Here is a 27,980-nt window from a genome sequence, read left to right as displayed (position 1 = left end):
GTAATGATACATCCACACATAGTAAAAGTGCACCCCTCCACACAATAACTGAGCCAACAGCTCAGTAATAATGCCTCTTAGTGCTCCCACTTAGCTAGAATGCCCCATATTGCTCCCTGCTTAGTGTAATGAGCCTTCAAATTTTAAACGAAAATGTACATTTTGGCTTTTTCTTTATGGAAATTTAAATGTATTTCAATGTAACTGAATAAATGTGATATATTTTTTGTAGAGCAAATGTGGCGACTGCACATTATCCCCTGTCTGTGACAAAAATATGCAACCTATGGTAAGGACACTGAAAATGTCAATGCTCACCAGCAACACATTACACATATGAGCCCAGTTGCTTTGTGGTTAATAGTACCATTTTTTTTAGGTCAGTGCAAAGAAGGCATGTATATACACAAAGTACAGCTTGGGGAAGAGATTCATCTTCATTGGATGCCAGTCCAGCTGTGCTAAAACTGTGATTGTAAGTGGAGCTTTTTATTACTAGTTTGGCTGTTTAGTATATGTTCTGAATATCATACATACAAGATGGGCATGTGCCCTTTTCTAATAATGCTTAGTGAGAATAACTAGAAAATTAGTCTCAGACTAGCTCGCAGTGAATCCCCCAGTGGTAGGTCCCTCTCTAGTTTTAGCTAAGACCTAGTCACTCACTGTGTCTAAGTGGCAGACTGGCTGTACAAGTGGCACTTGCGCCTTGAGGCATTGTTGCAGCAGGCCCATTTCTCCCTTAATGGACCCCCCTCCTGAGCTCCCAGTGACACCAGATGCCCTCTGTTCTTACCTCTTAGCTTCTTGCTGCAAGGGGCCTCTTCACTCAAGTGTACCACAATACATTGCTTTCACAATACATTATTTGGTAAAATGATAGTTGTCATTCAAAAATACAACAGGTCCAGCAAAAAACAAGCCCCATATGGTTTTGTTGACAGAAAAATAAAAGATGAATTGCTCTTAAATGAAGGTAAAATTGCCTGAAATATTGAGGGGCTAACTCTTTACCAACCCTTGACAGAAAAGTATCACAAGGGCTTTAGATAGTAGTTACACCAAGCCTTACTATTACATTATGGTGATCATACATTCATTGCCTTTGTACCCATTCAATCATAATCAGGTAATATTTAATGGACTGTACCTGGGGGATGGGCCTCCTGAATCAATTATATTGATGGCCCTTTGGCATCCCAGTCCTACACAGCTAAAAGTGTATTATTGAAATTGTTAACCATTTTGTTCTTTGTTTTGTAGACTAAAGAGTGTTGCTCAGGATTCTTTGGTCAGCAGTGTCTATCCTGTCCTGGGAAAGCTGGAAATCCATGCTTTGGAAATGGAGTATGCATGGATGGCGTTAATGCTACTGGAGTGTGCCAGTGTGAAGAGGGATATACTGGAACTGCATGTGAAACCTGTGTTAAAGGGAAATATGGGACGCGTTGTGATCAAGGTACTCCCACTAGAGCTACTCTAGGGATGGAAAGACAAGAAATATTCTTACAATGCACCCCTAGAGAATGAATCAAGATTGCTGGGGATGCAGAGGTCCCAATGATCAGCTAGTTATCCTCTATCTGTCAGAAGGGAAAACCACTTTAAGGGTACGTTCACACGTACAGGATCTGCTGCATATTTTTTGCAGCTGATTTTGCTACCCATTGAAGTTAATGGATAGCAAAATCAGCTGAACAAAGTATGCTGCAGAAATATGCAGCAGATCCTGTTCCCTAAGGGTGGGGCCACACCTAATGGATCCACAGCGTGTTTATCGCTGCGGATTCGCCTGTTACCTGACCCATAATGTGCCTCCTGCTATTGATGAACGCACCCTCTCTCCATCGCCCCACCCCTTGGCCTGTCGCAGCAGCAATCCGCCACTCTGAGCGCCGAGTGTACCGGTTGCTTCGGGATGTCTTAGTGCACTCGGCGACTTGCAGGCCCCCGGAGTGGCTGCTCAGAGCGACAGATTTCCAGAGCGAGGCAATGGGGGGCGGGTGCGTTCGGTAACAGCAGGAGGCACAATATGGGTCGGGTCCGGTGGATCCGTTACGTGTGACCCTACCCTAAGGCTTACACTGGCCATACATATTAGATAGCTGTCAGCCAAGTGAAGGGAAGCATAAGGGAAGCCAAAATACAGGAATACACCAAGTAATTAATCGATATGTTAGTAGCTTTGATAGTTTGTCAAGCTAAACTAACCATATAGAAATGTGACAAAAATATATTGTATAAATAATATCCAAAATGTGAGAACCACATTTACTCATGGCTACTTATTAGTGCAGAATCCAGTAAAGATTTTTGAACAACCAAAGCTTTTATACTTTATAATTTAGAAACCAGTTTGTTACCGAGTCCTAGCCAAATGGCAGAAGCATTACATATATGCAGTGCTGTTTCTCATGTTAATAACAGATTTATTATTGTATTCAGAATGTACTTGTGTCAATGGAAAATGCAATGAAGGAATTACCGGTGATGGGACTTGTCAATGTAACGTTGGCTGGAGAGGTGTTAAATGTGACACAGGTATGTTCATCTTTCACCCTTTGATGGTCTATAGGGTTAACTTCAAGATGTGCAGATTATGTATTGCGTACAACAACTGGAGAATGGGAGTATTTATTGATATTGGTTCTTGGATGTGCTCTAGTATATCATTCTCAGGGAGTAGTATTTTTCTAACTGAAACCTAAAAGCAAGGCAGTGCTCCCTAGAAAGAAGTATGCAGATCTAGAGGAGAGTTAGTCTTCATAGTAGATCACTAGCTAGACTCATGGAGAGAGATTGGTCAAAACCTGTGTAGAGAAAAAGTTGTCCAGTTGCCCAACCAATTAGATTGCTTCTTTTATTTTTGAAAATGCCTCTGATATATGAAAGAAGCAATCTGATTGGTTGCTCTGGGCAACTTTTTCTCAGCAGGGGTCTTGATGAATCTCCCCCAAGGGCCACATATGATAACCATAAAGAGAGTCTGTCAGCTGCAATTTGTGTTCTAGCTGTTAGGGCACGGACGCAATTGTTACCTTTTGAACATCTGTCTGCTCTTCCATGACATAAAAAAAATATTTTATTCTATGCCAAGTGCTGAAGTACTGTGGGCTGGAATGCCTTCTCTCTTCCCCTTCCACTCTTCATGCTGTCAGGCCTATGTTTCCAGTGCAGAGCCTTGTTTCCAAATCTTTTTCCTGTACTGTGCGAACAAGTTGTGAACAGGTGTGAGATTTGAAAACAAAGCTTGGCTTACAGCTGACTGTCAATCAAGAAGTAACAGGGATGGGAAAGAGTGCAAGGAGGCGTTCCAGCCCCCAGCACTTCAAGGGCTTGGGGATGCCTCTTTGGCACTTGGCTCCAGGGGAAAAAACATTATTATATATTATGGAACCCCCGACGGATATAAGAAAGGTACCATGTGTCTCTCTGTGCTCTAGCAGACATCCAACAGGGTCACTTTAAACTATATTAAGATAGTCACCTCTGCTGTGTGGCCTTTGAGTTCTATCATATGATAAATGGTGCCAAAATCTGAATGAGACACCTGCCACAATATTTCCACTTTAGCCATCATGAACCAGGGAACAGTATTTGAGATGAGAATGTTGGCTGATCCACAAAGTAAGCCCAGTTTAAACTTGACTTTGATCAGAATTAGTCTGTCAACTCTTATACTGTCAGCTTCAGTAAGATCCGTCCATTTAATTTTGGGAGTTAAATAAAGGCACAATGGCAATGGTTTTCTGATGACAAAAATATTTCCCCTATTGTTGTTCCTTTCTAAACACATTACATCTCATACTACAGTGGGGCAAAAAAAAAGTATTTAGTCAGCCACCAATTGTGCAAGTTCTCCCACTTAAAAAGATGAGAGGCCTGTAATTTTCATCATAGGTATACCTCAACTATGAGAGACATAATGAGAAAAAAAATCCATAAAATCACATTGTCTGTAACTTCTTCTTTAAGAGTCTCCTCTGTCCTCCGCTCGTTACCTGTATTAATGACACCTGTTTGAACTCATTATTAGTATAAAAGACACCTGTCCAAAACCTCAAAAAGTCACACTTCAAGCTCCACTATGGCAAAAACCAAAGAGCTGGCGAAGGACACCAGAAACAAAATTGTAGACCTTAACCAGGCTGGGAAGACTGAATCTGCCATAAGCAAGCAGCTTGGTCTGAAGAAATCAACTGTGGGAGCAATTATAAGAAAATGGAAGACATAAAAGACCACTGATAATCTCCCTAATCTGGAGCTCCACCCCATGGTGTCAAAATGATCACAAGAACAATGAGCAAAAATCCCAGAACCACACAGGGGGACCTAGTGAATAACCTGCAGAGAGCTGGGATCAAAGTAACAAAGGCTACCTTCAGTAACACACTACGTCGCCAGGGACTTAAATCATGCAGTGCCAGACGTGTCCCCCTACTTAAGTCAGTACATGTCCAGGCCCGTCTGAAGTTTGCTAGAGAGCATTTGGATGATCCAGAAGAGTATTGGGAGAATGTCATATGGTCAGATGAAACCAATTTTTGGTAAAAACTCAACTCGTCATGTTTGGAGGAGAAAGAATGCTGAGTTGCATCCAAAAACCTTGTGAAGACTTACAGAAAACATTTGACCTCTGTCATTGCCAACAAAGGGTGTATAACAAAGTATTGAGATGAACTTTTGTTATTCTTTAAAAATCAGACAATGTGATTTTATGGATTTTTTTTTTCTCATTCTGTCTCTCATAGTTGAGGTATGCCTATGATGAAAATTACAGGCCTCTCTCATCTTTTTAAGTGGGAGAACTTGCACAATTGGTGGCTGACTAAATACTTTTTTGCTCCACTGTACATCCATGTGTAATTCAGGCTCCAAACCAATAATGTTGAATAAAATGTAAACTTAGAAAATTCCATGACTGATATACACCTTGCCCTCTATTTCCCTGTAATATTTAAATGCTACATGGTCCATGGCTGCTGCCTCATACTCCTTCATGTTGTTCCATTCTATATTCCTCTCTGCATCCTCTTAGATTTAAAGGGAAAATGTTCATGACCAGTCTTACTGGTCCTGATGTTCTCACCTGAGCCTATATGCTATGACAATATTTCCGATTCTCCCTAACAGAACTATCTGCCTCTTTTAGTGTACTACATGCCTCGTCAAGGGCATTAAACCATTTAGAAAATTACCAGCTGCTTCTCTAAGAGACTACTCAGGGAATACCTTACAGCAAAGTCGATTAGTCAAGGGGGCCCTTAGACTCCACACCCCACTTAACCCCTTAAGGACTCAGGGTTTTTCCGTTTTTGCACTTTCGTTTTTTCCTCCTTACCTTTTAAAAATCATAACCCTTTCAATTTTCCACCTAAAAATCCATATTATGGCTTATTTTTTGCGTCGCCAATTCTACTTTGCAGTGACATTAGTCATTTTACCCAAAAATGCACGGCGAAACGGAAAAAAAAATCATTGTGCGACAAAATCGAAAAAAAAAAACGCCATTTTGTAACTTTTGGGGGCTTCCGTTTCTACGCAGTGCATATTTCGGTAAAAATGACACCTTATCATTATTCTGTAGGTCCATACGGTTAAAATGATACCCTACTTATATAGGTTTGATTTTGTCGCACTTCTGGAAAAAATCATAACTACATGCAGGAAAACTTTTAAAATGTCATCTTCTGACCCCTATAACTTTTTTATTTTTCGACGTATGGGGCGGTATGAGGACTCATTTTTTGCGCAGTGATCTGAAGTTTTTATTGGTATGATTTTTGTTTTGATCGGACTTTTTGATCACATTTTATTCATTTTTTAATGTTATAAAAAGTGACCAAAATACGCTTTTTTGGACTTTGGAATTTTTTTGCGCGTACGCCATTGACCGTACGGCTTAATTAATGATATATTTTTATAGTTCGGACATTTACGCACGCGGCAATATCACATATGTTTATTTATTTATTTTTTTACACTGTTTTATTTTTTTATGGGAAAAGGGGGGTGATTCAAACTTTTATTAGGGAAGGGGTTAAATGACCTTTATTAACACTTTTTTTTTGCAGTGTTATAGGTCCCATAGGGACCTATAACACTGCACACACTGATCTCTCATCCTGATCACAGGCGTGTATTAACACGCCTGTGATCAGCATTATCGGCGCTTGACTGCTCCTGCCTGGATCTCAGGCACGGAGCAGTCATTCGTCGATCGGACACCGAGGAGGCAGGTAGGGGCCCTCCCGGTGTCCGATCAGCTGTTCGGGACGCCGCGATTTCACCGCGGCGGTCCCAAACAGCCCGACTGAGCAGCCGGGATACTTTCAGTTTCACTTTAGAAGCGGCGGTCAGCTTTGACTGCCGCTTCTAAAGGGTTAATACCGCACATCGCCGCGATCAGCGATGTGTGGTATTAGCCGCCGGTCCCGGCCGTTGATTAGCGCCGGGACCGACGCGATATGATGCGGGATCGCGGCGCGATCCCGCTTCATATCGCGGGAGCCGGCGCAGGACGTAAATATACGTCCTGCGTCGTTAAGGGGTTAAAGGGGTATTCCAGGCCAAAACTTTTTTTATATATATCAACTGGCTCTGGAAAGTTAAACAGATTTGTAAATAACTTCTATTAAAAAATCTTAATCCTTCCAATAGTTATTAGCTTCTGAAGTTGAGTTGCTGTTTTCTGTCTAACTGCTTTCTGATGACTCACGTCCCGGGAGCTGTGCAGTTCCTATGGGGATATTCTCCCATCATGCACAGCTCCCGGGACGTGACATCATCATTGAGCAGTTAGACAGAAAATTTCAGAAGCTAATAACTATTGGAAGGATTAAGATTTTTTAATAGAAGTAATTTACAAATCTTTTTAACTTTCCGGAGCCAGTTGATATATAAAAAAAGTTTTTGCCTGGAATACCCCTTTAAGACCTAAAGGAAATCCTATAACAGCCCTGAGAGTCCACTGTTATGTCTGTAATAGTAGAGACCGACCAATAATTGGGTGTAGGAACATTAGGATGAACACAGGATGAACCCAAGATCTCATGGAAGCTGTTAGAATTGAAAGTCAATTATGGACATTTATCAACGGGTTTAGTCAGGTTTTCTTTACTATAATTGTCGCAAAATTGTCGCAACTGCGACTACGTGATTTTTCGTGCAACATTTTGACTGAAAAGCGACAGGGTTAAAAATTGATTAAATTTAATCCAGCTCAAACATGGAGCAGAAAAAGCCACTACCAAAGTAAAAAAGGAAAAATTGCTTACGTGAAAGAAAATTATCAACAGGCTGAAACCAGGTGATAAATAAGTCACACATAAGCAAAACAAAAGTAAGGAAAAAATTACTAAAAAAAAGAATACATAAGCAAACATTGATAAATGACCCTCATTAAGCTTGCTGTCTGTTTCTAAAACAAACTATATACTTGTAAAGGTTGTATGAGCACAATACAGATAATACCATATTACTATTTTTCGTTTATATATAAACTGTAAGATGGTGCTCAGTGATGAACATGCTCTTATATTTAAGACTTTTAATGGATGTATTATATTTAATCTAATTCTTGACTTTTTTATGTTTTCCAGCAATCACAGAAGATAAATGCAATAAAATCTGCCACACAAGTGCAAAGTATGTACTGCCTGTTGTGAAACGTGAATGAATGTCAGTTATTTTAGGCAATAAAGTATGAAAGCCCCTTGTTAATAAATCATCATTAGACTTAATTCATGCTACTATTATGGGTTTAATCCTTAAAGGTGTTATCCCAAGATTAAAACTTAGCATCTGATGAGTGGGGGGTCCAATAGCTGGGACCTTTAACAATCATGAAATAGTGGTCCCGTGTGCTTCAAGTGGATATGCCTGCTCAGCTGTAGCTCCATTCATTCTCTATGCGACTTGTGAAGATAGCCTAGCACACCCTTTAATGCAGCTGTGATAGCTGTATTCTTCAGACAGAAACACCACCTTTCCTTTGTAATAAGTGGTATGGATGCACAGATGGCTGGGACGAAGGGTAGGCAGGGTAGGTGGCCACCAAGGATGCCACCTTGTAAGACAGAGAAGGGGTGCATTTATTCAGTTTCCTATGTTGCTGTCCAGTGAGCATCTTGCTCGAACTGATGCGTTCTTTAACCAATTAATGCTCCCATGAGTCAACTTGAAGAGAAAAGCGCTCATTGATAAAGGGCCAGAGAGCACTAAGCCTGGCTACCTGAGTGAGTAAATGGGATTGCTCTGCAACCCACAAAGTGATTGTGACTACAACATGACAAATGTAATAATTCATCCAGGATGACTTTCTGGCTTCAAGTATTTGGGGGCACAACATGACCCCATTTAGTGTAACAGCAGTGCAAATCAGCTCAGCTCCCCCTCTCTGCAAGAATGAAGTGCACAGATAACTGTGGAGCAACAGCACCTTGTGATGAGACATGTAAAGCAATCCAGCGCAAATCAGTTCTTCTCTTTAGGTGCTTTATTAAACGCTTAAAGGGGTACTCCACTGGAAAACATTTTTTTTTTTAAATCAACTGGTGCCAGAAAGATAAACAGATTTGTAAATTACTTCTATTAAAAAATCCCAATCCTTACAGTACTTATCAGCTGCTGTATAATACACAGTAAGTTCTTTTCTTTTTGAATTTCCTTTCTACCTGACCACAAGTGCTCTCTTCTGACACCTCTCTCCATTTTAGGAACTGCCCAGAGAAGGAGCAAATCCCTATAGCAAACCTCTCTTGCTCTGGACAGTTCCTGACATGGACAGAGGTGTCAGCAGAGCGCACTTGTGGTCAGGCAGAAAGGAAATTCAAAAATAAAAGAAATTCCTGTACATTATACAGCAGCTGATAAGTACTGTAAGGATTGGGATTTTTTTAATAGAAGTAATTTACAAATCTGCTTAACTTTCTGGCACCAGTTGATTTAAAAGAAAATGTTTTCCAGTGGAGTACCCCTTTAAAAGGGCATCATAAAATGCATGGTCACAGGAAACCACAGGGTGACAGGAAACTTATACATTTTATGGTGCCATTTTAAGAGTTAAATAGACACCCTTAAGAGCAAGAACTGATTTGTTCTGGATTTCTCTACATGTGACCACAGTTTCTTACATTAGAGATTCAGAACAATAAAGGGAGCACAACATGGCGATCTTTGACCACGCAACCCCTTTTACAAGCAAAGTTGCGAAGTAGCCCGAGACTAATAGTGTCACATTTTGTTCTTTTTACAGCAATAGGCAACACTGAGAAGATGACCGTTTTAGTGTGTGCGCTGACTATTAGTAACAGCGCTCATTTTATTTCACACACAGTAATAGTTCTCCTCTTAGTGCCCCATACTGTAATCATGCCCCCTTTATGCTCCTTACTGTGTAGTAATGTCCTCGTTGTGCCTCTTATAGCATTATAATGCTCTACAGCTGACACCTCTTTATGCCTGTATTCACACTACTGTATTGTTTCCAGCCTGTTGTATTGAGTGTTGCATATTTTATACCAAAAAACAGATTGAAAACAGATAGGTAACCGGTCATCATCCTCCTAAACTTTCCCCCTCCTGGTTTCCTTTGTTTAGTGATACGATACAGAATACACAGTTCTAGGCTACTGATCATGCACCAAATAAATACCGCTTGAGATCCCCATTGTCGGAAATGCATCACAGGCCATAACACAAACCAAACGTATCATAGGGTCCAAATCTAAGATCTATAATGAATATTTTCTGTTTAACCTCTTAAGCACCCGCTTCCCTGCTATGACACGGGGTCAGCTTGTGACCCCGCTTCATAGCGGGGTGGTCCCGGCGGCTATCAATGGCCAGAACCCTGTCTAATGCCAGACATCACAGATCGTGGTGATGCCCGGCATTAATCAATTAGCAGCATCTAAAATAAAGCAAAAAGCATTCCCGGCAGCTCAGTGTAGCTGATCGGGACCACCACAGGCTGGAGCAATCGAGCGCAGATAACACTGATCAATGCTATGCTATGGCATAGCATTGAACAGTGTGTGCAATCAGAAGATTGCATGTAATAGTCCTCTATGGGGAATAAAAAATGGTGTAAAAAAAGTTTACAAAAAAATAAGTTAATAAATGTGAATTAACCCCTTCTCTAATAAAAATTTGAATCATAAACATATGTGGTATCGCCCCGTGCGTAAATTACCAAACTATAAAATTATAATTTTATTTTAATTAAACAGCGCGGTCAATGGCGTATACGTAGAAAAAATAACAAAGTCCAAAATTGTTTATTTTTGGTCATTTTGTATACCCTAAAAAAAAGTCTAAAAAGCTATGAAAATGTCCAATCAAAGCAAAAATGGTACCGATAAAAACTACATGACCATGGCGCAAAAAAATCAGCCCTCATATAGCCCGTATGCAGAAAAATAGATAAGTTATAGAGGTCAGAAGATGACAATTATAAACATACTAATCTTGGTGCATGTAGTCATATATTTTTTTAAAGTAGTACAATAAAATGAAACCTACGGAATATATATAGGGTATCCTTGTAACCGTATGGACCTACAGAATAAATATAAAGTATCATTTTTACCAAAAACTGCCCTGTGTAGAATCCGAAGCTGCTAAAAATTACAAAATTGCAGGGTTTTATTTTTTTTCTATTTTGTCCCACAAATAATTTTTTGGGGGGTTTCGCCGTTGATTTTGTGTTAAAATGATTGATGCCTTTTTACAAGCTTGTGAATGTACCCTGAAGGAGAACTTCAGTAAAAAAAAAAATGTATCCACTATGCTGCCAGAATACAAAAAATAAACTTTAACTTACCTTCCACCACTCCCCTGGTGTTACCAATATCGCAATAATACTCGATTAAAATTAAATATAATGTAAATTATCCAGTATGGTAAACGGCGTACACGTAAAAAAAAAAAAAAAAAGTAGTCCAAAATTGCTGCTTTTTGGTAACATCACATCGCAGACAGAAAAATGAAGTAAAAAGTGATCAAAAAGTCACATATTCGCAGAAGTGGAACCAATAAAAACTACAGATCACGGTGCAAAAAAAGACCCTCATACCCTGTATACGGAAAAATGAGAGAGTTAGAGGGGTCAAAAAATGTCAATTTTAAATATACTAATTTAGTTAAAGTAGTACATTAGTAGTAAATCATGTAACAATGGGTATAATTTAATTGTATTGACCTACAATATAACGAAAACATGTCTGTTTTACCGTAAAGTGCAGTTTTACTATCAAAAATGTCAAAATTTCAATGAAAGGTGTAATTACAAAGTACCATTGGTCCCGCAAATAACAAACCTTAAAGGGGTACTCCGGTGAAAACTTTTTTTCTTTTAAATCAACTGGTGGCAGAAAGTTAAACAGATTTGTAAATTACTTCTATTAAAAAATCTTAATCCTTCCTGTGCTTATTAGCTGCTGAATACTACAGAGGAAATTCTTTTCTTTTTGGAATGCACTCTGATGACATCACGAGCACAGTTCTCTCTGCTGACGTTACTATAATAAAAATAATGCTTTATTTATTGTTGCCCTTAGTGGGATTTGAACCCAAGTCCCCAGCACTGCAAGGCAGCAGTGCTAACCACTGTGCCACCATGCTGCCCTTAGCATACCTCTGCTATGCATGGTTGCTAAAATGGACAGAGATGTCAGCAGAGAGCACTGTGCTTGTGATGTCATCAGTGTTCCAAAAAGAAAGGAATTTCCTCTGTAGCATTCAGCAGCTAATAGGTACTGGAAGGATTAAGATTTTTTAATAGAAGTAATTTACAAATCTGTTTAACTTTCTGCCACCAGTTGATTTAAAAGAAAAAAGGTTTTCACCGGAGTACCCCTTTAATATGGGTATGGATGGAAATATAAAAGAGTTATGGGTCTCAGAAGGTGAGGAGGAAAAAACGAAAAAGCTAAAATTAAACCTGGATGTGTCTTTAAGGGATTCAATATTAAATGAAACCCCACACAATTTATTTTATTGGTTCTTTACTGGTTAGGCAGCAATATATGAGCTGTAATTGAATATTTCTATTGACATGCTGTCTCTTTTTCTACTTTTTTATGTCCTATGTAGACACACACATTTACATTGGATCTGCCAGGACCTGTGATGACTATAGGCTAGGACTCCTCATGATGTTATCACAGGTCCTAGTAGATCCAAAGTAAGTGTGTGTGCTGTCTATCAGCTCTATTCAGCCCGGACAGCTTTCGGGCTATATTTACAATACTGTAATTTGCTGAGATTTGCTCAAAATCATGGCAAAAAATTTACAGTGATTTTGCGCAAATTGCAGCAAAATGCAGTATTGTGAATATGGACCTAAAGATGCTCAGGTGGCCCCCTTTTGGATGGGGTCCCTAGGCAATTGCTCAGGTTGCCCCTCCCTAACACCAGCCCTGAGCATGGAATAGCTTAAGGTCTTGTTCACATTGGTTTGGAGGCTTTATTCTGGGCCAGAAAACAGAGTCAGATGGTCCCTTGCACAACAGACACTGACGGAATTCCATTTACTTTAATGGGGTCCGTTTGGTTTCCATTTATTTAGCTGGATCTGACCAGACAAAAAAGACTGATTGCAGAATTTTGGACTGATCTGCTGTATATTGATATTTATATTTGTTTCTTCAGCTGTCTTCCTAAAGAAGATGGCCCTGCTTACTGTCAGTGCGCCTCTGGATTTGAAGGAAATGGCACAATGTGCACAGGTATAATTTACATATATGATGGTCACAGTGTATTCTACCTCCTGCAAAGTATAAAACACACATTATGTGTCACTTAATGTCTTCAGTTTGTGTAACATCATACTTATATATTTCAGCTATTGATGCCTGTGCAGTGAGCAATGGGGGTTGTTCGGCAAATGCAGAATGTCGAAAAACAACTCCCGGAAACCGGATGTGCATTTGTAAGGCAGGGTACACTGGAGATGGGATAGTTTGTTTAGGTATGTATTTTTCTTTATTGGAATATATCAAAGGGGTACTCCGGTGGAAAACTTTTTTTTTTTTTTTTTTTATCAACTTGTGCCAGAAAGTTAAACAGATTTTTTAATTACTTCTATTAAAAAATCTTAATCCTTCAAGTACTTATTAGCTGCTGAAAAAAAAAACTAAAGAAATACAAAAACTAAAGAAATACATACCCGTATTCTGGTTCCTTAGGCAAAAAAATATCCACATGTTATTTTAATGACAAAAAAACACACACTCAATACTGGCCAATTCAAACCCCCCACAATCCAGCACACATACTTTGGAGTTTTCTTTGCCACAATCAGCTATCATACAGACATTGACCTCTGCCCATTGGCCGTGTGCAGCACTACTGGCATTAGTGTTCAGCGCTAAACCATGATACTAGTAAATACAGAATGTAACGTCTAAGGCCACATCATCATTCACAGACTGTAAACCTGTGTGCTGGAGAGGAGTGGGATTTAAAGGGATAATCCACTGGCCAGCATTTGGAACTAAATGTTCCAAATGCTGTTTTCGCACTGCGGAGGTTGACAACGCCCCATCGTGACGTCATGGCCATGCCCCTCAATGCAAGTCTATGGGAGGGGGTGTGAAGGTTTTAATTTAATATTAAATATAAAATACTAGGAATCATGTAAGTTTGTTCAGAAAAATGACTTGTTTTATTCTGTATTAGTGTCTAAGATGTTGTTGTTCTACAGAGATCGATCCATGCGTTGTGAATAATGGCGGGTGTGATCAATTCGCTGAGTGTACCAAAACTGGTCCAAACAAGGTAAAGTGTAGTCATACATTTTATTAACTGTAAAAAATATAAGATCCCAGGAGGTAAATACCATAAAGGCTGCTAGGGAACCCTTGTTGGCCCCATCCACTAAAGGGAATTTGTCACACTAAATATGCAGTCCAAGTATCTGAGCATATTGATATATAGTTGTGTGAGAAAAGATTTAGTATAACTTATTTAATTTATTTAAAACTGTATGGGGCAAGGCAAGGTATTGCGTCCCCCAACCAAGGGATGCTGTTTAAAATAAAATAATACCTTCACACCAGGATAACGTATTACCACTGCAGTGAAAAAATCATACCATAACATTTTTATCAAATAAAAGCCACTATATACAGACCAATATCAGCAATAACACCACTATACAAGGGACAAATAATTGTGCCACATTACTACCATTACCACCACATAGTGACTGGATAATACCACCATACGGAAATATATATATATATATATATATATATATATATATATAGGAAAAGATCCAGTAGCACTTCTCATCAGATCTATCACGTAGTATCTTAATTCATCATCAAGTGTACAAGCGACCTTTTGGCTGCCTCTCGCAACCATTATCAAGCCTTGATCAAGGCTTGATAATGGCTGTGAGAGGCAGCCAAAATGTCGCTTGTACACTTGATGATAAATAAAGTCACTACGTGATGGGATTAATCTGATTTGGAGTGCTGCTGGATCTTTTCCATTTTTGATGCTGCCAAGCCTTGATCCAGGCTCAATCAGCATGCACCCACACAATGTTGGTTTAACCCACCCCTATTTCCCCATTTGTGAGGGTGGGCTATATGTTTTCAGTTGACATAAAAGTAACATGTGCACCAAGTTTCATCAAAATATCTCCAACCATTTGAAAGTAATGCTGGAACACACATTCATACACACATATATTTTTATATATATACAGTAGATATACTTTGTGGGTTCAGATTGCCTACAGCTGGCAGCTACTAGGATACTTTGTGGCCGATAGTGGTGGCTTACTATGCTGTTGGTGTACCAGCTGTCAGACTGCATGGCACAATATGCTAACATGTAGTGGCCCATGCATACTTCCACCTGGCCAAGGACACTATGATAATCAAGTGCCATGATTACATTGGCAGGCACTACAATCTGTAACTCTGTACATGATTTATTGTACTCAAAAAGAAACAGTATACAGAGATAAATATTGCCCCCATACTATGAATTGTAATATTTGGCATGTGTAAGTGTAAGTGGGCATACTGTATTTTGCATGTTGATAACAAAGTATGAAAGCCATGGTTAAGGTTGCTGGAGCCATTTTATATTTGCTTTAGAAACTCTTTTACTCTTTCCATTTCTAAAATATTTATTTATTATTATTATTTAGAAATTATTTTATTTCTTGAATAAGACCATATTTACCTATGGACATATGATATCCATACACAACGTGATAACTTTAATGTCTTTGGATAAAACATTGAAATGGACCAAGTATGGGATAACCTCAAAAAAGTAATAACTGATGACTGCATAAACAACCCTTATATGTAATGCCTACCATATTTCTATTTTTGTCTACAGTCTGTCTGTAATTGTTTGCAAGGATATAGTGGAGATGGTAAAAAGTGCAGTCCCGTCAACCCATGCCTAACTGTAAGTATACCACTCGTTTTATTTAGTGACATTTTTTGAATACTTAAAGAGGTATTCTGGAGAGGAAAATTTGTATACAAATGAATAAGTGTCAGAAAGTTATATATATCACAGAATTTTATATACTAACAAAATCAAACCCTTCAGGCACTTCTATATCCCTGTAAGCAGTAGCGGAAATTGTGTAGTTCATTTGGTTTCAACACAGTTCTTAGTGCTGCTACCGTGGCTGTGCTGGTTATTACCATGAAGAGGAGGTGGTTTGGAATCCATGCATGTTGAGCTCTCTTAATCCTGCCTCCCTTATTCATTTCCTCCCCTTTACCACAGTAATGACCACTGCTATTGGCTGACTTGCCTGTGCCATGCCTTGCCTGCCTTCTTTCGCACAGTGCTTAAGAGCATTTGTGTTTATCGCAATAACACAAAAAATTATATTATTTTGTATTTGGAGATGTTGGCAAATATGGCAACACTGAAAGTCTGAATTTTTTTTACCTGTGACAATATTTTTAATGTATCCTCATATATAGTAATCCATACTTTGTTTTTCAGAAAAATGGTGGCTGTAGTGAATTTGCCACATGCAATCATACCGGTCCAGCAGAAAGATCCTGTACTTGCAAGTCTAGCTATATTGGAGATGGGATCATTTGTAGAGGCAACATCTATGAGGTACTATTATATAGACAAGTCATTTTTATCTTAATTGCTCTAAAATTGGGAAAAGGACGAGGGGTAGACATAGTATATATGGGCACCTAGGGCACTATTATACAAAAGAAAGCAATTCATAAATCTTTTCAAACATAAACACTTGGTCTGAATGGCTTGGATCCCAATGGTGCGTAAATGGCGCCTAACTCGGATGTAGGGTATGACAAGAACATTTGGCCTGTATCATGCTGAACTTCAAGTTACAGTGCAATTTCTCATGCCTACAGAGCAGAATACTAAAAACAATAAGAAAAAAAATCTGCTACCTGTAAACGGATAGAATATAGATTTGATGGCTTAGGGAGACATATAAGGGAAGAGACAGGGGGGAGGGAGCAGGTTGTCTCCAAGCCAGAGGAATGATAGACTTGGCAGCCATAAGAATAGTTTGCTCATACCTCTTGGAGGAACATTAGAAAGGTAAACCAGAGGGTCTAAAGGTACAGTAATGCCAAATCTCTCCCTTATTTTATAGGGCACTATGGTATGTTGTGCCCAAATAATAAAATCATACAGTGTACAAATAAACCTGACCAATCACACTATGGAGTAGAAATTGCAGCTGCCTTTCTATAGGTTTGTGTGTGCTTAGGTGTAAAAAGCTTCAGATGCCAAGGCCATCATGATATATAACCTAAGATAAAAATATGTACTCTATAAAGAATTCTACTAAAATGCCAAGGCCATCATGATATCTGACCTAAGATAAAAATATGTACTCTATAACGAATTCTTATAAAATAATAAATGCCTATTCATTTCCATTTTTGTTTCTTAGGAATTACGGAAAACTTTGAAGGCCTTCAATTTCTTTTATCTGTTACAGGTACTGTAAGTGCACAAAACTGTAAGTGCTTTTAAAAAAAATAGAGAGAACCTTTAAAAAAAACAGTGACACCTTTTTGAAAAGACCACTCAAAATTGCATTGAAAAGTGAAATTTTGGCTAACAGATGAATTATAAATTAGAAAGTTTATGTACATTTGGAAATATTTCTATATGTCATTGTGTTCTTTTGGAATTAAAGAGGACCTGTGGTCAGTCCAAAAGAATGCACTATGTTGTACAGCTTCGGGTGCTCTGATTTCAATGATGTTTTTACTTTCTTAATACATCCCCCATGTCAGATGGGTGGAAACTTTGCTGAAAAACCTCACTGAACATGACTTGCATCCCCTCAGCCATCTATTCACACCCCTCCTCCTAGTATGCACACACCATTCTGCAGTAAAATTCATACCCATCTGACTAATAAGGGAAATGTACAGGTAGTGAACCTAATAGTAAAACCCCAATCTCAGAAACAGGAGTTCTTAGTAAGAAAATAAACACAATTGGCATCAGGGCACTTGAGGCTATAACATTATATAAAGTTCATTTTGAACTGACTACATGTCCTTTTTAAAGAGTTTATTATAATGAGGAAAATAGCTTTATTTTTCAGTAATATAAGAACAGTTTTGAATGGGCTGTGTCTGATGCTAAAGCTAATCGCTAACAAAGTGAAAGTGTTGAGCCACAATACTGGACATAGCCAATGGACTGCTGTTTCCTCCCTATGTATTGGTCAGAACTCAATATAGCAATTACTAGCATTAGCCATGTGATTTCTGAACTTATTATATTGGTTATGTCTTTTTTTTTAGTCAAATCTCATCAATGAGCTGTCCGGAACTGGCCCATTTACAGTTTTTGTGCCAAGCAACGATGCTCTGAAAAATGATCCTCGGGTAGGACAAGGTTGAATAATAGTTTTACTCCCTTATGTCCAGACAATTGACTAATATTGTGTTTTTGTGCAGGCTAAAGACTGGACATCTAAGGGTATGATGGAGCAAGTTCTTTTGTATCACATTGTTACCTGCACACAGCTCACTAGAGAAGACCTCTCCACAGTGACATCAGTGACATCACTTCAGGGTGACCCCCTGAAAATATCAGTCTCTCAGGTATGGTTTATCTACTTTTTCGGTATGGATGTTTATCTGTACTAACATATTATAGGAAATATATGAAAATAGACAGTCTACAAATGCAACCAGTATCTCAGGTTGTTTGAAAACCTTGTGCGTCTTTCTGACTGCCTAGATTAATCTAGCACCTTCTATAAGTTGACTTGTTGTTGTTTTTTTTTTTGTTTGTTTGTTTTTTTGGGGCATTTGTGGAGCATTTTTGGCACATATAAGCCAAGTCTTTTTCTTTACAGAAGCCCCACCCCATTGTTATTTAAGGGGAAAAGTATCTAAAGAGTGTGTGAAACAAATTTCTGGTGCAAATTGCTCCAGATGCAGATATTTTATTTACTCCCCACAAATTTTCAGAGTAGGTCTGATGTGATATGTAAGATTCTTGTCATTTACACTGCCTACTATATCCATAGGTGCATAGGTAAGTACATAACTTTTGGCACTATTCTACATGTTGGCATTTCATTTATCACCTCTATCACCGTGGCGTCATTCCAGTTTTAAAGACCAGCATACTATCTCCTAGCCTGTCCACAACCGTGATCTAATGACTCTAATGGTCTCTTTGTTGATGTTGTTAAACTTCATGAACTCTTGATATAACATATAAGTCTGCCATTCAGCTTTAGTCATTACATACACTTCATCAATCTCCCCATGACTAAGTTGCCTTAGTATAACAGGAATAGAGTAAACTAGACCTTTAGTTTATTGGGCTAATTCATGTTTAGTCTAGTCGTTATTTCAAGGTTTAGGATTTGTATAGATTTGATAAATCACAATTCACTATAATAAAATGGATAGATACAACATTAACCTAGGATTTAAAACTTTTACAAATCCCTAATAATAAAATAATTTGTTTATCTTTTCCAATTGCAAAAGCCTATTGTAACCTTGAGGAACCACAATGGGACCATTCCTTATTCAACCGTACATGATTTCTTTTTTCTTTTCAGAACACTGTTGTTTTAAATGACGATGCAAAAATCATATCAGATGAACAAATGTTAGCCCTAACAAATGGCGTTGTGCACTTTATTGATAAAGTTCTTGTTCCCAAGAAAATGCAAGACAGATCTGACAAAACAATGGTAAGTATAGATGTTCATCAATATAAAGTAAAGATGTGTGGAATATGTAGCTGAGCTTTCTGTAGCTTCACAGCAAGTTTGTTGCAGGCTGCAAAACTTGTAGAAATATTTCTGCTGCAATTGGGACGTTCAGATATAATATGTTCCAATATCTTGTATATACTCTTCCATGTGCTATACTTTTAAAGCCAAAGCCATTCTTGTGATTCATTCAACACAGAAGAGTGGCAACTGTTGAGATAGCGTAGTTTGACCTAGGCATATTGGAATTTTGGTTCTAAAGATATAGCTTTCATTCCTTTTTTTTTTTCCAAAGAAATTGATAAGAAGAAGGCAGAGAAGTAGGTATATTTAAGAGGGGTTATCTTATGAAATATATCCCGCAATAAAAGCCCTTACCCTGACTGGACTGACAGCAGAGTAAATGTATTTCATGTTGACCAATCAAAAAGATGGCCGACAATGTAATACAGAAAGCTTTGGCCTACCGCGCCTAAACTCTCCTTCTATGAGCTGCTGTAAACTCCGGGTAATAGGAGATCCGTGGGGTGATAGTGGGGGCATATGGAAAGAGGTTGTCTTTTATATGACAGCTTCTTCAAGCTATATATTCCCAAACTATACATGTTTTCCAGTATATGTCCAATTGCAATAAAGCAATAACAACTGTTCTACCACATTGTACTTAATGTACTAAATCTGCTTTTTTCCCTTAGGATAATTTAAAAAATATAGCAGATACAAATGGATACAGTATAATGTACAAATTACTTCAGGTATGTTATGGAATAAGACTTGATTCTATTTCTTTGTCCAATTAAACTGTAAAATATATCATGTAAAATTCAATATATAAATAAACATTTACTAGTCCTTTAGGATATCCATTATCATGGTTTTAATAATGCAAATAAATATTCATAGGAATATGTAAAAAATATTCACAGAATATGTAAAATTCCCATGTAACTGTAAACAAAGAAATTCGGTCTATATCTTTACCTTTAATACATTCAGGTGAATGAACTAAAAGTTATTCCTTCAAACTTGTAAAATATAATGTATATGGAAATTTTAGCATACAATAGATTGACTGACATATGACCACCAAAAGATTTCTATTAAAGGGAATCTGCTGTATTTGCTGCTAAGAGCTGCATAGAGGATAGCAATTTGGGTACCTTTTCTGGAGACAATGGTGGTTGCAAAACTTATAAAATGACTCAGTTAAGTGTCAAGTAGGTGAAGCCACAACCTGCCATGCCTACTTGCCTGCCCTCAATTTCCAGCTCCTCCTTAAAGGAAATCTACAGCAAAAGACAACTTATTTCCTATCCCCCTGCGATCTCCTGCACGGGCCCAGGGCTATGCCGTGGCTCTCCCGTGCAGTAGGCGTGCCGGCCGCAGCGTAACGTTGTGGCCAACACACCTCCTCCATGTACCTCTATGGGGGAGGCAGCGTTTGTGCCTCGCCGCCTCTCCCATAGAACTGTATGGGGGGCGTGGAGGGGGTATACCATTGATCTCAGAGAGGTCAACGTTGCGCGCATTAGCCGCTCACGTAGGGTGACAATGCGGGGGCCCTGTTTGGGAGATCGCAGGGGGTCCCAGCGGTTGGACCGCCCGTGATCAGACACTTATCCCTTATCCAGTGGATAGGGGATAAGTTGTCTTTTGCTGCAGATGTCCTTTAATTGATGTACAGAGAGGCTCTATGTCAGCCAAGGAGATGCTGGAGGTGTTGGTAAATGAGGAGGCATGCCAGGCAGTGGCTCTTCAGCAGCTCGATCCACCTCCTTGACACTTGGCTGAGAAATGAAAAAGGCACCACCACCAGCTCCAGGAAAGGTAAGGTTTGCTTGAATACCCTAACAGCTATACCCTGCAGCTCTTAGCTTTTTACAGAATAAACAATTGTTCCATTGTATATTGTCTCAATGTATATAGCTTTGCAAGACCATAAACATACTTTATGAAGGACCTTTTTTTAATTGTCAGGATGCAGATCTCATGAAATTGATAGATGATCCAGTACATCAGCCAGTTACTTTGTTTCTCCCATCTGACCAAGCAATGAAACTGTTACCTAAGAATCAAAGTGATTTTCTGTATAACAATCAGAACCAAGATAAACTTGCGCAATACTTAAAGTATCACATTATTAGAGATGCCAAGGTAAGAAAAGTTCATTACGTAAATATTTAAAGGTGTCCACCAGTACTGAAGTGATGACTTCAACTAAGACTTAATGATACAGGAGTCTCTAATAATAGCCTATATGAGCTACAATTCCTAGACTTATTCTACATAAGACAAAGTCAATGCTTAGACTTTCTCTAAAATGATTTTTTTTAATTAACAGATTGACGCTTACGACCTTCTCATTAGAGGATCAATAAAGACACTACAGGGCTCTGATCTCAGTGTAAAATGTGCTGATAAGGATACTTCTATTGTAAGTAAATGACTATTTATTTCCATATAATCATATTAACATCATATAAATAGGCATAAAATATGGAAATGACAATAAAGATAAATGAGAGGAAAACAAAGACGATCAGAAATATTTATGTACAAAAAAGAAAGAGAGCTTGTAAAGGGGTAAGGTACAAGTACATTGTGACATAAAGCTTGTAGTTGTATTATGATAATATCAATTTGTACTCCCACACCTTTTTAAATGTCTAATGTATTTTGATTTATCCACTTAAAGGGGTTGTCTCATACACTCTCTTAAAAGAAAACGGTCACCCGTTTACCCACACTAAACCCAATACACCGAGTTATAGTGCAGGTGAACAGGAGAAAGATGCGGTGTCTCTGACTAATATATATACCTGCAGTCTGGCTCCCCGTCCCTCTGAAGATCAGTTTCTGTCTTCTCTGAATTGCACGCTGGAGGCGGGCCCGCCATCTAAATTTGAATATTCATGGCCGATGGTCACGTGAGCGCTTGTGCCTACTGGGTGCTCACATGACCAGCGAATATTCAAATACAGCCCGCTTCCAGCATGCAATTTGCTGCAGAAAGAAGCCAAACTTCAGAGGGACCGGGCGCCGGACTGAAGGTATGTATATTAGTCAGAGAACCCGCATCGGTCTCCTGTTCATCCGCACTATGGTGTATTGGGTCTATTGTGGGTGAACGGGTGACTGTTTTCCTTTAAGGGAAATGAACGTCATAGAGGTTTATCCCCCATCCTGGACCATCCTTTATGAGTCAGAGAGGCTGAAAGACTGACAGACTTTTAGTATCCCATAGATAGCTGTTCTGCTGTCAAAATCAGTTGTTTGGTGGAGGTGGTCAGCTGGTGGTCATCTAAACAGAACTTAAATCAAATAATCCTATATGGATCCCAGGGCATTTTTTATATAACAGTAACCCTTTGGGAGGACTAACCTCCCTTGGGGGATAAAGAACCCTATGAGTTGGGCTCCACTAAAAAAAATGTTTTATTGGTATCCTTTAAAATATTACTCGTTGTTTCTTTCACCACAAGCAGTAATATTTTAAAGTATACCAATAAATTTTTTTTTAGTGGAGCCCAACTCATGGGGTTATTTATCCCCTGAGGGAGGTGAGTCCTCCAAAAGGGTTACTGTTATATAATCTAAACAGAACTGTCTCTGGCTCTGCAGATACACACTCAAGTAGAGCCCTGCGTGGGACTGGTTTTTCAATCCCGCCCGCTTCCGATGATTTTTTTGACCAATGCAATCCCGCCCAGTCCTGTTGGGTGTTTGCTCCACTCCTGCAACATTTGTGTCCAATCCCGCCTTCTCCCGCTAAAATGTTTGTCCAATCCCACCCACTCCTGCTAAAATGTTTGTCCAATCCCACCCGCTCCTGCTAAAATGTTTGTCCAGTCCCGCCCACTCCCGCTAAAATGTTTGTCCAATCCCGCCAACATAGGAATGTACAGACACTAGGGTGCAATGCTCTGCAGTCTGCACATACCCCATGTGTATAGCAGTGTATGTGTGTGTGTGTGTATGTACATTCCTATACAGGTGAGGGTATGTGCAGACTACAGAGCATTGCACCCTAGGGTTGGTAGAAGACACTAGGGTGCAATGCTCTGCAGTGCACTTACCCCCATGTGCATAGCAGTGCAGAGGCCCAGGCTGGGAGGATCACTGAGATGCAGTCACTTACATACCCAGCCGGGGCCGCAGCACGAGCACAGAGCACTTTGTGTCTCTGTGTGAACATTGGTGGCAGCTATCTGGCTTACTGGGCTGGCAGGAGACAGCATCATACACATACAACAGCGGACAGCATTATACAAATACATTCAGTCACACCATTTATCCAGCTCAATACAGGTGGATGTACAGTCTTGCTACCTGACCCTGTAACCCTATCCCATGGCCATTAATATTAGATTGAGGGGATCCAACTCTTAGAACCCCACCAGTCAGTTGTCTGACTGGTGGGGCACTCATGCAAGCCCTGAATCTTCAATGTTAATTTCTGCTCATACAGTACCTGGCATGGCTGTAATATTTGTAGTATCGGTCTAAGATACTGCAGCAGGGAAACGCTGCAGTACCTTGTGCTTACTACTAAGGTGATGGGACACTGTGGGTATGTTCACACTGAGAAAATCTAGCCAGTAGATTAAAGGGGTTATCCACCGTAAGGTGATTTTTGTACGTACCTGGCAGACAGTAATGGACATGCTTAGGAAGGATCTGCGCTTGTCTTGGTGCTAAATGGCTATGTTGTGAGATTACCATAATACTGTGGCTAGCTTTTTGTGAACTAGTATTTCCTGTTTGACAATTCCATTTTCCTCCCTCCCACACATCAGCCACCCCACCCATTGAAACAAAAGACCTGTGGTTTTCAATCAGGGTGCCTACAGCTGTTGCATTAGTTGCAGATAGATCTCTACCCCACCAAGCGATCGCTCCACCCATTGAAGCAGACAGGCTCCCTGTCATCAGCTGACTAGTGAGTCTAGTCTCGGCCGCATTGCAAGCTGGGAAAAAATCCGAGACAACAGTCATTTTGTATGCTGGTAAAAATAAATAGTGGGGGTAAAATCACAGAAGAATTGTGAGAAAACCATCACACACAGGTACAGACACTATATTATGAACTACACTAACTTTACAGCCCCTGTAGCGTAGTCAAATAAAAAAAAATACTGGAATACCCCTTTAATTTCTCAGTGAATTTGTATCTTTCAAAATTATTTGGAATCTGCTAATTTGTCTGTGGCAATTTTCCCATTGCCGAACAGGACTTCTCTTGTGGATTCAGCTGGAAGATTGAACAACCCATGGAAATCGCATTAAAATTAATGGAAGGGCGTTGCAAGGTGGAATGTGCACAGAGTTCCTTGCAGATACTCTGTGCAGATTCTGCGTAGTGTGAACAATATCATACTTAGGAATGGTGCGATTTCTGGACAAAAATAGAACCTTTTTCTAATCCTAAACAAACTCACTAGGGGCAGATTTATCAAACCCTGTCAATTTTGTACCGTAATTGTAGGAATCAAGGAGAATATGTATCAAACCTTTTACTCCATTATTTTGGCTGTAGTTTGTCTCTATTTTTGGTGCAGTTGCGACAAACCAAATAGAACATTTTTTACAAAGTGACATTGGAAGTCGTGATTTCAGTTGCAATCATGCAGTGGTCAGGAATTTATGATTTGCGACCTTTCAGTTTGTCGCATATTTTGGCGCAACTACTCTTATTTAGGCGCAATTCTACACCAGTCCTAACATGCCTTAGAAACTGGCTGTGGACAGCATAATTAAAAAGTCAAACATTTTGTTGAACGGGTTAAAAGTCGCAAAGTCGTTGAAAAATGTGATCAGCACCAGATTTATCACATGCCCTGTGCCATGTAATACATTTGGTGCAGGTACACAGTTTTCAACACGTGAATTAATGGAGTAAAAAGTTGTGCACCTCCTCCACTTTTCATATATACCCCTCCAAGAGTTTTAGAAAACACTATGAAATTGATTTTATTGATGGAATATATTTGTTTTATTAACTAACGTGTATCATTAGTGTTTCATATTTCTATTCTATAATCAAATTGAAAGCACCTTATTCTCCTATCGCCTATATAAAGTTAACACTGTAATACCCTTTTTGTCTAGGGAGACATTCTTCTGGATAACAGACAGTGCCGAATTATCCAGAGGCAGCTTACTTTCAATGGAGGATTGGTATACGGCATTGACTGCCTGCTTGCTCCATCTACTTTAGGGGGTCGATGTGACTCTTTGGTAACTTTTGATATGATGGTAAGTTTCTCTTCTTATTGATTTTCAGGTTTGGTATTAAGAAACGCAAATGTGTTGAAGTAATAATATAGTAATATAGCAAATACTGCAGGCTGCATGTACAATGATGTATAGTAAGAGCATTAATATTAATCTTCAACAGGGAGATTGTGGACTGTGTTTTAACGTTCCGAAGTGTCCTGCAGGAAGCAAACCGAAGGTAAAATAAAATGCAGTGAGATCTGGAAGGTTTTCTCTACAGAAGCATCAGCTTGTTATTAGGCTTAGTAGCCGGAATGGAAACTGTACTCTATTATAATAAAATAGGAAAATAGAAAAAAAATGGGAAAGAACAGTCTATATGCTGGAATTTTCATGGTAGTCAAGAGTATGTCACAGCATATGTGCAGTTATGTTTCTGAACATTTACTTGTGTGATTAGGTAGTAAGGACAGTCCATTTGTAAACAAGTGTAAATTCACAGAGCGAATTGAAGCAGTAGGATTTAAGTTAAAGCTGACAAATGCCCACAGACTGCTTCAGAAAGATGTAGAACTCCATGTATAATAACAATCTGTCACACAGAGCCAAAAGACAAAGTGCCAGTATGAAGTTACCTCCAGGAGAGTTATAGAGGGCTGTCGCCAGGAGTGCACCATGGTGCTTTGGATGTCCCAGTGCTGCAAAGGCTACTTTGGGAGAGATTGCCAAGGTCCGTAATGTAACATTTTACTTATCACTATTGCCATCCTTTCTGTCGTCTCAAAACATGTATGTCAGTTTTCCCCAGCAATTTAGCTACTGATACCAGTTTGATAATATATCCTAAATAAGTTACTGTGTACTTGACATTGTCATACCAGTGTGTACATTTAAAGCGGACCAATGGCCAGTCCAAAAAAAATAATATGTTCTTGTACAGAACACTTTGTAGCCTTGGGTGCTCTACTTCTAATGGTGTTTTTACTTTCTTGCTACGTTCCCTAGATACCAAAATGTAGGGGTTTAACTATTTGGTTACCTATCTGAACTTTTCACTAAAGAGTCAAATGGATGGGAACATTGAGGGGAATTTATCAAACCATTACACTGCTTTTTTCGTCTAATTTTGTTGCACGAAAAGTCTCAAGCTGGCACCATGAGACATTTAGAAAGTTTACATGTCATTACCATGAAGTGTTCTTATTTAGAGCACATTGTGCAGTGGTCACTGATTTATCATGTGCAACTTTTTGTGAAATGTTGTATAAATGTCGTACAAATGTCGCACAGGCCAGATTTAGAAGTTATCACAGGGCAGGTCAACCTGTCCTATAGAACTTAGGAAATGGCTATATGCGACAATTGTATTAAGGTTGTGTGACATTTGATACAATTGTCGCACGTCCGTCACTTCTCTGCGACACAAACAGAATGAGGTAGAACAGTTCTATGAGGATTCAATTTATCAAAGTTTGTCCGTCATTTGATAAATTTGGGGCACGTCTGACACTTTCTTCACAACATTTGTGCTCTAAATAAGTTTTAAACTCACTGCAGTCTTTATTAATGTCCCTCATTATTGCTAAATAGAGTGTAAATTATAGACACAGGGTTTAAATTTACGCTTTACAATGATATCCCCCTGAACATGATTTATTAACCACAGCCTCCCAGTCACACCCCCTGTGCCTACCATCCATTTACATTTCATTTTGCAATAAAGTTCCCACCCATCTGACTATTCAGGTAAAAATACAGGATGTTAACCAATTAGTAAAATAATAGTAATATAAGTGAATATGCTGTTAGAATCAAGGCACCTTAGGCTACAAAAGTGACATAAAGAACTCAGGCCTGACTTAAAGGACAAGTATCATATAAAAAAATAAAAAAAAATAATATATATATATATATATATATATATATATATCCCCATAAAACGATCTCCTGTTTAGAGCCCAGGCTCTCCTATACAGCGGCACGTCATGACCCCCACCCGAAGCAGGGGCCACCATGATTGCCGAACGGCTCTCCCATAGAGCTATATGGAGGGGTTGTGGTGGTCCCCGCTTCGGGCGTGGGTCGTAATGTGCCGCTGTATAGGAGAACCAGGGATCTAAACAGGAGATCGCGGGGAGTTTTTTTTTTTTTTTTTTTTACATTATACTTGTCCTTTAAGTTTCTTTTCCTTTTTAAGGGTATGCCTACATTTTTTTTTCTTAGGGTAGGAACACATGTTGCAGATACACTGCAGATTTTCTTCAGCATAACACTTTCCTTTATATTTACCCTTCCAGTTGGATCAACTTCTGTCTTTGGCACATTTTCTGATGCAGAAAATCTGCATTATATCTGCAACGTGTATTCCTTGCCTTAGTCAGATGTGTCTATTTGAATCTGACAATCTCTGCATTCTCAATGGGAATCTGCACCGTAGTTCTATGGGTCAGATTTTTTACATGCAAATGTAGAATAAAAGAAATCCTTGAAGGGAAATTGGTGCTGATTCCATAATCTGGATGTGGAT

At 39.1% G+C, this 27,980-nt stretch overlaps 1 protein-coding gene across 3 annotated transcripts in view; it reads left to right on the top strand.

The window, feature by feature from the left end:
- STAB2 (stabilin 2) overlaps window positions 1–27,980 on the top strand; it is a 121,944-nt gene that overhangs the window by 72,064 nt on the left and 21,900 nt on the right. For all 3 annotated transcript variants that reach the window (XM_056574537.1, XM_056574538.1, XM_056574539.1), the window contains 20 exons: window positions 233–289; window positions 380–475; window positions 1,264–1,459; window positions 2,446–2,541; window positions 7,602–7,647; window positions 12,655–12,731; window positions 12,848–12,973; window positions 13,709–13,782; window positions 15,367–15,438; window positions 15,994–16,113; window positions 16,934–16,981; window positions 17,802–17,885; window positions 17,958–18,104; window positions 19,082–19,216; window positions 19,933–19,992; window positions 21,215–21,391; window positions 21,579–21,671; window positions 25,346–25,492; window positions 25,635–25,691; window positions 26,057–26,183. In XM_056574537.1, coding sequence (XP_056430512.1) covers window positions 233–289; window positions 380–475; window positions 1,264–1,459; window positions 2,446–2,541; window positions 7,602–7,647; window positions 12,655–12,731; window positions 12,848–12,973; window positions 13,709–13,782; window positions 15,367–15,438; window positions 15,994–16,113; window positions 16,934–16,981; window positions 17,802–17,885; window positions 17,958–18,104; window positions 19,082–19,216; window positions 19,933–19,992; window positions 21,215–21,391; window positions 21,579–21,671; window positions 25,346–25,492; window positions 25,635–25,691; window positions 26,057–26,183 — 2,035 coding nt within the window. The remainder of the gene's footprint in view (window positions 1–232; window positions 290–379; window positions 476–1,263; window positions 1,460–2,445; window positions 2,542–7,601; window positions 7,648–12,654; window positions 12,732–12,847; window positions 12,974–13,708; window positions 13,783–15,366; window positions 15,439–15,993; window positions 16,114–16,933; window positions 16,982–17,801; window positions 17,886–17,957; window positions 18,105–19,081; window positions 19,217–19,932; window positions 19,993–21,214; window positions 21,392–21,578; window positions 21,672–25,345; window positions 25,493–25,634; window positions 25,692–26,056; window positions 26,184–27,980) is intronic.

Source organism: Hyla sarda, chromosome 4, assembly GCF_029499605.1.
Source record: "Hyla sarda isolate aHylSar1 chromosome 4, aHylSar1.hap1, whole genome shotgun sequence".
In the NCBI taxonomy this organism is placed as follows: Eukaryota; Metazoa; Chordata; class Amphibia; order Anura; family Hylidae; genus Hyla; species Hyla sarda.
This window is presented reverse-complemented; position numbering and strand designations above follow the sequence as displayed.